Source organism: Thecamonas trahens (assembly GCF_000142905.1).
Source record: "Thecamonas trahens ATCC 50062 unplaced genomic scaffold supercont1.2, whole genome shotgun sequence".
Taxonomy (NCBI): Eukaryota; order Apusomonadida; family Apusomonadidae; genus Thecamonas; species Thecamonas trahens.
In genome coordinates this window covers 484,928-499,001 of record NW_013657678.1, presented here as the reverse complement: position 1 = coordinate 499,001, position 14,074 = coordinate 484,928, and the positions used below count along the sequence as shown (strand labels likewise).

Genomic DNA, 14,074 nt, shown 5'->3' with positions numbered 1-14,074 from the left:
ATATATATATATACATATACATACATATATATACAGATATATATATATATATATATATATACATATATATATATATATATATATATATATATATATATATATATATATATATATATATACATATATATATATATATATATATATATATATATATATATATATATATATATATATATATAGATATATATATATATATATATATATATATCCCCCCCCTGCGGGGAGACAGACCAAGAAGGGAGGAAAGAGGGGGGGGGTGATGAAGATACTCATGCATGTGTATGACTTTGTATGTACGTGTCTGTCTCTGTATCTGTCTCAACCCCACCTACATCGACGCCTACATCGATCTCATCGTCATCGTCATTGTCATCGTCATTGTCATCGTTATCATCATCATCCTCAACATCAACTTCCCCTCGAAGGATCGCCCTCGAGTACGAGGGAAACTCAAGCCTGCGGTTGCGAGCAACTGGGACAACGGGCCTGGTCGGCCTGGTCGAGTCCATGCCCAACGATGGCGTGGTGTATGCGCTGCTGAGGTTGGACTTTGAGCTGCGAGACCTTGTTGTAGTCAAGTTCCTCACCGTCTGCTGGGTCGGCGAGCACATCAGCGTCATGCGCCGAGCGCGCATCTCGGTCCACCTGTCGTCGGTCGAGGCTCTGTTCGGCTACACCCACCTGACGGTCCGGACTGACCGCGCCGACCTTGCTCCCGAGGACATCCTGCGCTCGCTCAACATTTCCATGGGCTATGACGTGACCGGCGACATGTTCGGCCGCCTTGCCAACGTTGTATACATGCCCGAGGTGCCGGCCGTCTACGGCGCTGTCGAGTTTACCGACTACGACTCGGTCGAGCAGGGCAAGCGGGCGATGATGGCGTCCAAGGCCGCCATGGAGCAGGCCATGGCCGACATGGCCAAGCGCCACGAAGACACCTTTGCCTCGCTCTTCTTCTCCGAAGCAGACGCCATCGTCTGCCGCTGCATCTTTCCTCAGTTTCCCACGGCCACAGGCGTCTACGCCGCCGACCGCGTCGTCCTTGCCTCCGACACTCTCCTCGACCTCCTCCGCCTCCTCGCTTCGACCATTGTGCGCCGTGCCGAGAATGCCGCCCAAGCCTACGCCGCAGAGGCGAGCTCGGCCGCTGTTCTCGAACGCGACGAGAGCACCGCAACCGGGGCCGCCTCGTCGTCGACCAGCGAGTCGGCTGCGGCACTCGCAGACCTGCAGTCCCGCTTCCTCGACATGTTCGGTGACCCGTCCGCCGTCCGCATTGCTGTCTCGGTCGTCGAGCGCATCGCACCCCGCGAGCACGAAACTCCAAAGTCGGCGCTCGAGTCAGCCGCCTCAGACGCCCAGTGGGAGGCTGCGACGTACGCCCGGCTCAGCACCGAAGACGCGACCCAGGTCCTCGCTCGCTCCATCGGTTGGGATACCCAGCTTGGCGCCCTACGCGTCGTCCCCACCTCGCGCGACGAGGACTCGGCTGCCGCCGTCTCAGAGGCAGCGGCTCGGCTCCACACCTACCGCCACCTCAAGAAGATCCACGCCCACCTCGAGGACGACGCCCTCGTCCTCACCCTCTACTGAGCGTAAAGCCAAAGCCCGCCCCCGCATCACACCAGCTCCCACTCGTCGTCGCCGCCGCTGCCGTCGCCGCTTCTGCCCCGCCCTCCAGCCCGCGCCGCTGCCGCAAGATGCGCCTGCAGCGCCCGCTGCAGCCGCTCAAACTGGTTCGTCGTCATGCTGTGGTAGCCAAGCCACGGTAGCGCATACACTTCCTCCGCCTCGGACCCAAACATCGTGTACGCCATGCTCTGCGCCCCAACGTACGGCGAGCGCAGCGCCTGCAGCAGGTTGCGAAGCGGCGAGTCCAGCTCGCGGACCTTGGTCGGCAGGCCAGCCGATGCCGCAGCAACCACCGCAATGTTATAGTTGAGCAGCGCAAGGCCCTCCTCCCAGTCGTAGATGAGGCCCGCCGCCGATCGCAGCGCCACAGGCAGGCCGGCGAGCGTCGCCTCGGTCTCGTCGTCGTCGCCAAATGTCGCCGCGTTGCGAAAGAGCGTGATCCACGGCCCTACCGGAGTGTATCCGATGAGCGACCGTGAGCCGTGATGGACAATCGGGTACGGCAGCGCAACGCCAAGGTAGCTCTCCACCAGCGAAAGCAGCCGGACCAACGTAGCCATGATGGCGTCAAACTCTTCGTCGGTGAGCGACTCTACCAGAAGATGAGGCGGCGCCTGCGACGACGCCCGCCCGTGCAGCCGGTCGTGAACAGCCGGCCGCGACGTCGAGTCGTCAGCCATCGCCAGGCCCGCAAGCTCGTGTGCATGCTCGTCTATCGGGTTGAGCGGGAGGACCGAGAGCAGCTCGACCACCAGCGCCCTGCGCGACTCAATCAGCGAGGCCTGCACCTCGGGCAGCTCGGAGCCGTGCTCGTCGTCCCACCGCTCCACGAGCCCGTCCCACTTTTCCATCGCCGTCGCCAGCCGCGCTCGCCGTTTGGCTAGCGCCTTTCTCCGCTTGGCCAGCGCCTTGCTCGCCTCCTTGTTGGCCTTGACCTGCCTCCGGCTCGCCTGTCGCTTGGCTGCCACCGCCAGCTTTAGCCGCGCCACTCGATCCCGCGCCTTGTCCACCCGTGCCTCCCATCGCGCCCGCCCACTTGCAGCAGCCACCAGCGGCTCGACCGCAGACCGAAGGCGCTTCGCTACCGCCTCGGACGCCGCCACCCGGGCAGACGCCTCAGCACGAGCCTCACCCACACAGCGGCCACAATACAAGCCCATGATGTCGTTCCGCTCGCATACCGGGCACACCCCGGCTTCCATCCCTATACCACCCTCCGCTGTAACTCTTCCAGCCACGACTGCTTGCCTCTGCTACCACCACCACCACCCGTGCCCTTCTCAGCCGAGTGTTCCGTCAGCAATGATCGAATGCAATTGCCGTCCTCTGGCTACTGCCCCCCCCCACCCACCCTCCCCCCACCCCCTCGCCACCTCCGGCTGACTCGCTCCACCCTGCCACCCACGAATCAATCAAATGACGATGTCCCTCCACACACACACACACCAACCCGATTGCTCCACTTGCGAAAGGTCGAGCATGTCCAGACCCCTTCAAACGGTTCTCCATCACGACAGTGACCGTGCCACTGATCATTCGCACGACTGATCATGAGGGCGATCACGATGACGACGGCGACCACCACTGCCACCCCTCTCCCTCTCACCACCCCCCCTCTGCTGCGCCATGGCTGCTGCTGCTTCCTCGACCGAGTTTGAGTACCTCACGGGCTTCAACAACCACTTTGCTACCGAGGCCCTCCCCGGAGCTCTGCCCAAGGGCAAGAACTCTCCCCAGAACTGCCCCTATGGCCTCTATGCTGAACAGGTTCGTCCACTGGCTCCCCAAACTGACCCACATCTGCCGTCTCTGGCCCTGCCAGCGCTGCCACCTCGGCTCACGTGCCGTTGATGGCTTTTTCCTCACTCTGCGACCTTTTTTGGAACACGGCCACACACTCACTCCACCCGCTCTTACTTACGTCGCGACAGCTCTCAGGCACTGCCTTTACCCGACCGCGGGCAACCAACCGGCGGACATGGCTGTACCGGATCCGGCCGTCTGTCTGCCACTCGGGTCCGTTCCTTCCCTACCCGCATCCGACGGCCGCGCTCTCCGAGTCGGTCCCCACGCCGCCGAGCCAGCTGCGGTGGAAGCCGCTGCCGATTCCCATTGTGGGCGAGGGCGTGTCCGAGGGCGAAGGCATCGACTTTGTTCGTGGACTCAACAAGATGGCCTCGGCCGGTGAGCCGTCGATGAAGGCCGGCGTCGCCTTTTACATCTACACGGCCAACGAGCCGATGACCCGGACGGCGCTCAAGAACGCCGACGGCGACTTCCTCATCGTCCCGCAGTCGGGCGAGCTCATCGTGAAGACTGAGATGGGCTCCATGCATGTCCCGCCGGGCTTCATCTGCGTCGTCCAGCGCGGCATCGCCTTCTCGGTCAACTTTGCCGAGGGCACCACCGCCGTCCGCGGTTATGTCTGCGAGGTCTACGACGGCCACTTTGAGATCCCCGACCTCGGGCCCATCGGCGCCAACGGGCTCGCCAACCCGCGCGACTTTGAGTCGCCCGTCGCCGCCTACGATGCCGACGCCGAGGATCCGGCCGACAACGCCTTTGTCGTCGTCCACAAGTTCCTTGGCGCCCTGTACGAAACCCAGGCCTCGCACTCGCCGTTCAACGTCGTGGCATGGCATGGCAACTACGCGCCGTGGCGCTACAACCTCGACAATTTTAACGTCATCAACTCCGTCTCGTTTGACCACCCAGACCCGTGCATCTTCACCGTTGTCACCGTCCAGACTGCAGAGCCCGGCCGCGCCGCCCTCGACTTTGTCGTCTTCAAGGAGCGCTGGTCTGTCGCCACAGACACCTTCCGCCCGCCCTACTTCCACACAAACTGCATGACCGAGTTCATGGGCCTCATCACCGGCCGCTACGACGCCAAGGAGGAGGGCTTCCTGCCCGGCGGTGCCTCGCTCCACTCGGCAGGCTCGGCCCATGGCCCCGATGTTGACGCCTTTACCAAGGCCACAACCTCGGACCTCACCCCGGACTTTATCTCCGAGGGCGCCATCGCCTTTATGTTCGAGTCGTGCTACCTCACCCACCTCTCCAAGTTTGCTCTCGACGAGAACCTCCTCGACACCAGCTACACCGAGTCGGCCTGGGGCCCCTTCGAGTCGAACTTTGACCCGACCAAGCCGTAGTCGTAGCCGTAGCCGCAGCCCTTCTCGCAGCCACACTACCAGAACTCATCTAGCCAGTCATTGAACGCCTTGCGCACCCTGCACACAACCAACCCACTCAACGCTGAGTGCATGGGATCGGCTCCGCTCGCCCCATCGGCCCGCCGCTCGTGGGCCAGTCATTCGGCCACACCGCTCGCCCCCGCCCGACAAGCCGCCGCACACCCCGCACACACACCCACGCATCCCGAGTCGGACAGATAGTACACGTACACTCCACCACGCCACACCACAACACAACACAACACAATCCCCCAAACAGCTGACCAGCACCAGGTGTGTGGTCATGAGTGGAGCTAATGTGGACGCAGTGGTGGAGGGCATTGACCGGGTGTATGGCATTGGCGAGCAGGTCGAGGCAGCCACCGAGGTCCTCGTCTCCACCCTCTTCATGCCTCAGCTGGAAGACCAGATCGTAGCTGACATCGATCGCTTGCACAACCTTCTTGCTGAGCTCCTTGTCGCCGGTTCAAAGTTTGTCCAAAAGGCTGCTTCTACAGGTATCGACAAAGAGTACGGTCTTAACCCTTGCTCCCCCTCCCCTATCCCCCTCACCCTCCCCTACCCTCTTCCTGTTTGCTCACCTCACCAAGACTGACGATCACCCCCCCCTCTTACATATCACACACAGTCTCTCGACACTCCTTCAACGCATCCGTGAGCGTCAAGTTGGCCTGCTCACCCTCATCCAGACAACAGGCAGGCTCGACACCGCCTCCAAGATCTTCATGTCGCGGCTGGGCATGCTGGGCGATGCTTTGGACTCGCTTGCATGCGCCATGGCTCCAGATAGCGCCCCGCTTGCGGACTCTTCTCGCGATCAGAGCACGAATCAGAGCATCATCGTTGTTGCCCCGCCGCTACTCTCAGTTCTTGATGAGCTGCAGGCCGACATCGCCTGTGTCCTCGCTGACAACGCCCAGAGCGCCGATCGTGTCGAGGCCTCTATCAAAGACCTTATCGTCACCTGCAACTCCGAGTGCGAGGTCATGGCTTCAGATTCTATGGCTATTGCGTGGTACAAGGGCCTCGGGAATGCACTACTCACACGCGCTGCTGCGCTCCGTGGCCTTGCAGGCGATGCGGTCGCAGACGCCATTGCCGAAATCAAGGCCAACGCTCACGATCTTGTCCGCTGGTCGGTTTCGGTTTACGTCCGTGGTGAGATCATCCAGTCGACGACTGCTTCGCATGCTCTCGTCCGCTTCCTCCGCGCCCAGCCCGAGGAGGCCGTCCCGTCATCGCTTCACGCCACCATGGACACGCTGGCTGCCGCCGGCGTCGCTCTTCTCAAGCTCATCAAGAACATCCGTGCCGTCGCTCCGCCGTCTGCTCCTCCACTCCAGCTGCCTTCCGCAGACCTCGACACCCTCTCTGATCGCATCGAGTCGTCCGTCGAGGCCACATCGCAGGTGGTGGCCGGTGCCCTCGCCGCCCGTGCCTCGCTCACCATCGTCGCCCCGGACGCGGTTGCCGAGCTTGACAGCCTGCTGGAAATCGTCGCCAACTCGCTCCGCGCCTCTCGCGCTGCCCTTGCTGAGTGGTCTGTCGTCTGCGACTATTCCATGGACGAGCCGTCTGTCCTCTCCTCTACCCGGACAGACGGCGCAAGCTCACCGGTCGAGGCCACTTCCTCGCTCCTTGCCGTTGTGCACGGTCTGCAGTCGATCGAGGCTGCCGTCAACGAGGGTGTTTTTGAGCTCGATCTCTCAGGCCTCGAGCCGGGATCCACCCCGAGCGGCGACCTTCTTGTCGACGTCGGCAACGGTGTGCTACAGCTCCTCTGCGACCTTGTAGCCTCGCTTGTCGCCTACGTCCGCGTCGCGTCTACCGCGCCCGCCAAGCTTGGACTCTGTCTCTCGGGCATCGCCCTCCTCATGGAGGACGTCGAGCCTGAGATTCGCTACCTACTCTCGCTCGCAGTCCTGATCGAACCCGAACTCTCGCTTGCTCGTGACATCCTCGTTCACCTCCCGCACAAGGCTGTCGAGCTGGCCCTCGACATGGAGGCCATCTTCCGCATCACCACCGAGACAAGCGTGCTTGACTCTGCCCAGGCTGACGCTCTCGGCGCTGCCGTCGGCGCTGCATGCCGCATCGACGGTATCGTTCGCTCGCTGAGCGCCATCCTCTCTGCTGTCGCAGACACCAACGAGAATAACGCCCTACCTTCGTCTGAGCGGCCGAGTGCCCTCGGCGCTGCTCTCGGCGCTCTCGGCGCTGAGCTTGAGACTGACGCAGCCAGGGCTGTCATCCGCGACTTGGAGCCGGAGGCTCTCGGTGACCTTGCGCTCGCCTCGCGCTCTGCAGGCGGTGCTGCTGCCGTTGCTGTTCCACCTGTCCTCCCCGACTCGGCTGTTGCTGGCACCGACCGCCTCTTGCATGCTCTCGCCTCCATGCTCTCGGCCCTCTGCCGCAACGTCGAGCCGCGCGAGTTTCTTCTCCACCGCATCGAGACCGTCCGCTGCTTGCGCAACGTTCTCGGCTGCCTTGTTGTGGAGCGCACCCGGGCTGAGGTCCGCGCTCGCGTCCCGTCCACAGCAGGCAAGCGCATCTTGGACCTCGTGGCACACATTTGCACGGCCTGCTCCACTCTTCACCTCGAGGCCTCGACCTCGCTCGCTCACGGTCTCGGCTTCTTCCTCTCGTCGCCGACTGCAAAGTCGGCGCTGGCCGACATGGCTGAGGCTCTCGCTGCGCTTGCCTCCTTCCTGGCCTCCGTCTTGTTCTTTGACGATGTTGCCGACTCGCTTCCCAACTCGGTCGAGCCGCTCCTCAAGACCTTGTCGTTTCTCGCCGAGCCGTCGCCAGTCGACCGCGCCGTTGCCGTTGTCGTTTCGCTCGAGGCGGCGGTCAACCCAGACTCACCGCTGCATGCCGCCCACGACAGCCTCTTTGCCACCTTTGAGTCTGAGGCGGGCTTGGTCGTGAGCGCGTGTCCCAGCGATGCTCCGCTGTTCAAGCTCCTGCAAGCCAGGCTCCATGCCGCCCAAGCTGCCCAGGCCCAAGCCCAGCGCCTGGCCGCTGTCCACGCCGCCCGCTCTTTCGTCACCTTTGCCACCCATCCCAAGACTCGGCTATACCTGGAGCACTTTACCGGAGCGCTCGCCCGCGCCCGGCAGATCTCAACCTCGGCGCGCCTCGCCCCACCCTCGCCGCTGCTGCAGCCGACTGCCGGCTCCAACGACCTCGAGACCGTCAACGATGTGGAGGAGTTGCTACGCTTGCTCATCCTTGCCACCGCATCGCGAGTCGCTTCGGCTGTCTCGGGCTACGTCTACCAGCTGCAGGCTCGACTCCTTGACCTCAACTCGCGGGCCCGCGTCACCTCGGTGACACAGGACGCCGGTGTCCGCATCGAGCGGTGCTTGACTCTGGCTCAAGACTATGTCTACGACGTCGAGGCCGATGCGGTCGATGCGACAGAGACGCTCGTCAAGGCCCACAATGCTGCGCTCGACACCCTGCACAAGGTTCGCAACGAGTTGCTCGCTCCATTGGTGCCTCCGTCCAGTGCCCTGGACTTTTCCCTCTCGCCACTCAAGCGCAATGAGTCCGAGTCCGAGTCGCTCATGTCCGAGAACCCGCCTTCAAGCCGCGGTGGGCGCGCTCAGCAAAGTAACTTGGCGTCGCTGGTCTCATTTGCCTCGCGGCGCGCCTCGCTTTCGTCCACGCCCAAGGAGAAGATCTCAGACTCGGAATCGTCGCCGTCTTCGTCGTCTCCGCCTCCGTCGTCGGCAGGCATCTCTGCCTCGTCGGCAGACTCGGTCCCAGCTGCCCTCGACTCCAGCTCAGACTCGGACTCGTCGTCGCTCGACACTGCAGATCTCGAAGCTGCTCAGGAAGCCGCTGATGCTGCTGCAGCCATCGGCTCGACCACTCCCGCTGCATCACGTGATGTGACGCCTGCTGAGGCTGCATCACCGCCTGCCTCGGCCTCGGGCTCGGCCTTGGGCTCGGCCTCGAGCTCTGCTTCGAGCTCGTCTTCGGCTTCGGGCTCGGTCGTGCTGCGCGAAAGCCAAAGTCTTGGTGAGCACCCGCCAGTCGCTCCGGCCCCGGCGCCGCTGGCAGAGGAGACAGCTGTTGCAGCAGCCAACCATACCGGCGATGGTCTCGCGCCCGAGCTCCAGGTTCTCATCGATGCCATTGGCCAAGACATGGTGTTCGTTGCCGAGGCACTCGCCAACCCGCAGCTCGGCGAGACTCACGCAGTTTCGTCGCTGGCCTCGTCGGTCAAGAACTTTATTGCCATGGCCGAGGCCGTGTGCGGAGAAAACAACGCGGTCTTTGCTGCCGCCGAAGATCTCGGCGTATCCATGTCACACCTTGTGGCTTGCGTCGTCACCGTGGCCGAGGTCGAGGTCGATGAGTCCTCATCGTCATCATCATCATCATCATCATCATCATCATCGTCCTCATCACATGAGGACAGACATGAAGCGCTCGACCGCGCCCTTGGCGCAGCAGTGGAAGCCCTCTCTGGCGTCGGACACGCTACCAAGACGCTCACTGCAACGCTTGTGGCGCTGTTCGGGGCGACCGGCGGCGATGCGAACGGGCATCTAGCCCTGGAAGAGACTTACTGTGACGACGATTTTCTCTCGTACTCGGACGTGCCGACCCACATGGTGCGGCACGAGTCGTGGACCTCACTCTGTGAGTCGGGCTCAAGCGATCCGCCCCTGCAGGTTGCAGGCGTCCGGGTCCAGATGGCGGTTGACGCCATGTTTGCCACGGACTCGGTTGATGGCCTCGTCTCGCGCGGCATCGACGTGCTCAAAGAGCTCAAGGCCGTGGCGGATCTTGCCACCGACGCTGCTCAGATCAACGAAGAGTTTGTCGAGGACGTGAGGGAGGTGGTCCAGCTTCTTGCCAAGGCCGTCGGCACTATTCGCTCCGATCCAACAGCGGCAACGCCCGAGTTCATGCATGAGCTTGCACAGCTTCTAGAGGACGATGTCTACGTCCTAGGCTCGGAGCTGGAGCAAGGTCTGTATGGCGTCGACTCGGACAACACTCAGTCGGACGATGCGGGTGAGTCAAGCGGTGCGGGTGCACCGACTGCGGTGTCGCCGGTTGCAGAGCGGCGCCAAGCTGTGCTCCGCACCGATGAGGGCAACTGGCATGTCTTTGCCCGCTCACTGCAGTCGTTGTATGGGCATGCAGTGGCGACGGCCCATGCCAAGTCTGGTCAGCGCGAGCTTGCGCGCGTCCTCGTCAAGCGCATGGCCGAAGTTGCCGGCGCCATGGAAATGGTTGCCGGCCAGTGCGAGACCCGTGGGCGGGACACAACCGCGACGACGCTCCACGAGCTCGTGGCAACGCTTACTCAAAGTGGCGTTCGCGCCGCCGCCGCCGCCCAATGCGACGACGCCAGCGGAGAGAGCCTTGGCAGCAGCCACGTGGTCGAGGCCGAGAACGTATTTATCAGCGTGGCGGCGGCGATCGGCGAGGTCATGGTCCGCGTCATGAAGCGGATGCAAGCAGCCGGCTCGGGCGCTGACCTCGACGCGCCCGACGCCAACCCGGACGAAACGTGGGTGGAGCAGTGGTCACCGCTGTACGAAGACGTCATGTACGAGTCGTCACGCGGAGTGGTGCTGTGGCGCGAGCCGGTGTGCGGCTCGATTGAGCGGCTGCCAGACGACGCACCGCGGCTGCGGTCGTCGCTGGTCCCTCCGGAGGAGGTGCTCCACGAGGTCGGTGGCCAACCGATGCTGGCGTACGCCATTGTGGCGGCCAAAGCAGTGCTGCACTGCGCGGCGCTACTGGAAGCCGGCGGAGTTGCGCTCAATGTGGTCATTCCCAAGACGCTCAAGACGTCATGCAAGACGGCGCGAATGCTACTGAAAGCAGCGCGCAAAGCTGTGGTTGAGCACACCAAGGACTTTGGGCTCGGTGGTGTCATGCGCGCCCTCGAGCTTGGGCTCGACTCGGTCAAGTCGTTTTGGGCGACGGTCAAGCGGGTGCTCCGCGATGGCGAAGTGAGCGACGCCAAGGCGAGTGCTGCGTCGTCGCAGGCATTCCACGACGGCGTCAAGGCGCTGTCGTCGATGGTGGCGGCGGTTAACGAGCTTCAGGCCGAACGCGGTGGAGGAAAGAGTAAGGCTGGAAGCGCAGCGCCGAGCCGAAGCCGTGGCCTGCGCGGCACGGTGGCGTCGAGCCAGCCGCGGCATCGGACAGCGCCGCGGTCGCTGCATGTGGCGTCGGGCGCGACGCGACGGCTATGGGTCGGCGATGTGGCCACAGTGGTCGATGCTCTGGCGCCAAGCTTCCACAAGCTAGTGGAGGGCAAGTCGTCAGCTCGCCACGAGGCGGTGTGCGAACTTCACGACGGGCCGGTCGGGCGGCTGGTGCAGACTGCGCAGCGGCTGGTGGCCGAAGCGAACGACAACGAGACAAGCACTGCGCACGTCTCGCTGGCACCGTCGCTTGTGCACGAGCTCTCGGCCGTGGCAGGTGCGATGGCGTCGACAGGCCGCAAAGTGGTAGTTATGGACAAGACCGCGCGCAAAGAGAAGCGCAAGAAGTTTGACATGCTGGCAGCGGCGTACGCCAAGGGTGTTAAGAAGCTTATGGCAGACGTGGCGCTTGTCGTTGCAGTCCGCAACATCGCCGACGCGGGCATGGCACTGGCGGCCGCCGCGGCCGAGTCTGAGCTCAGTGAGCCGCTCGCTGCCGCGGTGAAGAATGCACAGCACCTGGCGGCCGGCGAGGACGCCAAGCTCAAGGAGCTCAAGGTTGCGGTCCGCAACGTGGCACGGGCCGTACAGGCCGAGATGAGCGACGACGCGCTGCTGCCGGCCATCAAACGAGTCGGGTGGATTCTGGACATCACCAAGTCGATGTATCGCAAGGTCAAGGCTGTGCTCCGTGTGTAGTCTGTTTTAACTGTGCTAAATGTCCGGATCAATCCACTGGCGCTCCTTGTAGTGGCGGAGGTCAAAGTCCGAGTCGACGTAGTGAAGGATGATATTGGCGACACGCGAGACGCCCTTGGGCAAGGGGCTGCGAAAGTGGATGTGGCTGCGGCCCTGGAACAGAAGCCCGTCGCCAGAGACCAGGTACACCGCGGTAGTGGTCGACCGATCAGGCTGTTGGCGCCAGGATGCGCGCATGGGCAGCGTCTCGAGCTGGTCGACGTAGAGCGGCCAGTGCGCGTCGGCGCCGGGCTCGCCCTGAAAGGCGACCTGGATCGAGAACGTGTACTGGTTGTCCTCACGGTCGGTGTGAGGGAAGAGTGCGTGTGCTGGCTGGCCGAGGCGCGGATCGATGGCGTAGTCTGAGTAAAACGAGTAGGCGACCTTGACTGGACGGGAGAGCACGGCCTCGGCGAGCGGGGCGAGTGCAACGTTGAGAAAGTAGCCGACCCGCTCTGACTTGGCCGTTCGCCGGCCCTGCTCGAGATCCTCCCACACCACAAACTCGCCGTCGACACACGAGTCATAATACTCAACGAGGAGAGTGAGCTCGTACGGCGAGAGCACGTGCTGCAGGTGGCCGTAGCCAAAGTCGTTGCCAGCGAGCTCGGCGCCAGCACCGGCGACACGAGACGCGTTGGTGGTGGCAAGGCCGGACCACCCAATGCTCACAGGCTCGGCAGTGGTATCCGAGTACCCATTGTCGGCAGTAGGAACTGGTGTTCCAGTCCGATGGTGGCCATGCCGGGCGTCGATGCTCGCGCCGAGATCGGCGGCGGCCGACGGAGCCCAAAGGTGGAGCGTCTCGAGCGAGGTGCGCAAGAGGAGGAGTCGTGCCAGTGGCGCCGCATAGTGGGTGAACGGTGACGAGTTCTCCATCGAGCGACCAACATAGCCCATCGGCCGCGAGTGGTAGTCGTCGTAGCACATGAAGCACGACGACGGATCCACGGCCAGCATCCGCGCCGACGCCAGGAGCTCGCGGGCGCGCTGGACGTCAGCTGGGCTGGAAAACTCAGCAAGGTAGCCTCGCATAGCGTCAAGCCGTCCCATCGAGTTGCGCAGCTGATAGCGGTTCAAGCCGGGCGCGCCGACAATGCAACCGCCCCGCGAGGCCAGCCTGGCTCGCAGCGTGTAGAGAGCCTGGCTCGCGGCCACAAGCTCCATCTTTCCGTCAACCAGCGCCAAACCAGCGAGCGCGACGGCAGCATCAATACCCGCGCCATGAACACAACCTGCATCACCAGCCTCAGCCTCGGCCATGACGTCAAGGAAGCAGCTCCTCGCCTCAATCATGACGGTCTTGTCCGGGCGTGCGGCATTCTCGCTCAGATCAACCAGACTTGCCAGCAGTGGCGACAGGCAGCGAGCCAATTTTCCAAACAAAGCCCCTCCGCTGCCCGAGTCCATCATCTGGGCCTTCACCTCATTACCTTGACCATCCGTCGCGCCAACAACCACACTCTCACGCGCGTCCATGACGTCAAGGCCTGTCAACTCGTCCGAGGTGCTCGCATTGACCACGGCTGCCACCAGGAGAACAACAACCAGTGCGTGCACCAAAGCGAAAGCATGCATGGTGTGGTAGGGGGGGGGGGCAGTTGACCTCGAGTGGAGTATGGGTGTGGGTGTGGATGGGTAGGCGTAGGCGTAGGCGTAGGCGTAGGTGTAGGTGCCAGCGGGCTGCCGGCGACACGTCGTGCGCAGAGAGCCTTTTGGCATTCCGCACAGTCGAAGAATTGGTTTTTTCTCCCGTAGAGCGGCAAAAGGATAAATACTGCCTCGTCGTGGGAGGAGAGGAGAAAAGATGATGACGATGGGAGAGAGGAGGGAGGGGAGGGGGTCAAAGGGAGTGAGTAGCCGAGGTTGACCACGTTGAATAGCAGGGTGGGGGGGGGGGGGGGGGAGGGAAGAAGTGAAAGTGCGTGGGTTTGGGGCAAAGATTTGGTGCGATCATGTTTTTTGTCGTCCCAGGCCGGTTTTGGCTCCGATGCGCTCGGAGAGAGGCACAGAGGGCACGCGCATGTCCACAAGACGGTCGTGATAGTACAGATATCAAGGGAGTGTGTTGTTGGTGCAGATCTGTGCTGCAAAGACATCTCGTCCCTGTGTCTGACTCCTTCTCACCCATGATGGTCTCGTCGTGGAGCACCGAGCAGCGCAGATGAATGCGATAGACGGCGGCAGTCGACACCAACCTTACAACCCTAATGAGGCTCAGCTACCTTGCGGTGACCGGGTCTGATCGGCTGGTCGGCTTGCGGGATTGGCTTCTGTCGCCAAGAGTGCAATCGTGCCTGGCAGATGCTCAACCGGTGCCACAGC

The 14,074-nt window shown here is 62.6% G+C and overlaps 5 protein-coding genes across 5 annotated transcripts; 3 read left to right on the top strand and 2 right to left on the bottom strand.

The window, feature by feature from the left end:
• Positions 1 to 507: 507 nt before the first annotated feature.
• AMSG_00530 (uncharacterized protein) lies at positions 508 to 1,620 on the top strand (the record flags this gene model as incomplete). The annotated part of the gene is made up of 1 exon (XM_013907350.1): positions 508 to 1,620. The coding sequence occupies one exon, from the start codon at positions 508 to 510 to the stop codon at positions 1,594 to 1,596; it is 1,089 nt and encodes a 362-aa protein (XP_013762804.1). The 3' UTR covers positions 1,597 to 1,620.
• Positions 821 to 2,926, bottom strand: AMSG_00529 (uncharacterized protein). Its single transcript, XM_013907349.1, has one exon. It carries the CDS (start codon positions 2,835 to 2,837, stop codon positions 1,623 to 1,625), a length of 1,215 nt encoding a protein of 404 aa, XP_013762803.1. The 5' UTR covers positions 2,838 to 2,926; the 3' UTR covers positions 821 to 1,622.
• A 298-nt stretch (positions 2,927 to 3,224) lies between these two features.
• Positions 3,225 to 4,805, top strand: AMSG_00528 (homogentisate 1,2-dioxygenase). Its single transcript, XM_013907348.1, has 2 exons — positions 3,225 to 3,402; positions 3,567 to 4,805. The coding sequence occupies exons 1-2, from the start codon at positions 3,262 to 3,264 to the stop codon at positions 4,788 to 4,790; spliced, it is 1,365 nt and encodes a 454-aa protein (XP_013762802.1). The 5' UTR covers positions 3,225 to 3,261; the 3' UTR covers positions 4,791 to 4,805.
• A 310-nt stretch (positions 4,806 to 5,115) lies between these two features.
• Positions 5,116 to 11,737, top strand: AMSG_00527 (uncharacterized protein; the record flags this gene model as incomplete). The annotated part of the gene is made up of 3 exons (XM_013907347.1): positions 5,116 to 5,342; positions 5,533 to 9,207; positions 9,262 to 11,737. 3 exons carry the CDS (start codon positions 5,116 to 5,118, stop codon positions 11,708 to 11,710), a joined length of 6,351 nt encoding a protein of 2,116 aa, XP_013762801.1. The 3' UTR covers positions 11,711 to 11,737.
• On the bottom strand, positions 11,700 to 13,327 carry AMSG_00526 (uncharacterized protein; the record flags this gene model as incomplete). The annotated part of the gene is made up of 1 exon (XM_013907346.1): positions 11,700 to 13,327. The coding sequence occupies one exon, from the start codon at positions 13,325 to 13,327 to the stop codon at positions 11,726 to 11,728; it is 1,602 nt and encodes a 533-aa protein (XP_013762800.1). The 3' UTR covers positions 11,700 to 11,725.
• Between the last annotated feature and the right edge of the window lie 747 nt (positions 13,328 to 14,074).

What these genes read in the sequence shown, in the direction of transcription:
- AMSG_00529 (XM_013907349.1), bottom strand. Translation starts at nt 2,837, where the DNA reads ATGGAAGCCGGGGTGTGCCCGGTATGCGAGCGGAACGACATCATGGGC.
- AMSG_00528 (XM_013907348.1), top strand. Translation starts at nt 3,262, where the DNA reads ATGGCTGCTGCTGCTTCCTCGACCGAGTTTGAGTACCTCACGGGCTTC. An exon ending in ATGGCCTCTATGCTGAACAG is followed by an intron (nt 3,403 to 3,566) that starts GTTCGTCCACTG and finishes ACGTCGCGACAG; the next exon opens with CTCTCAGGCACTGCCTTTAC.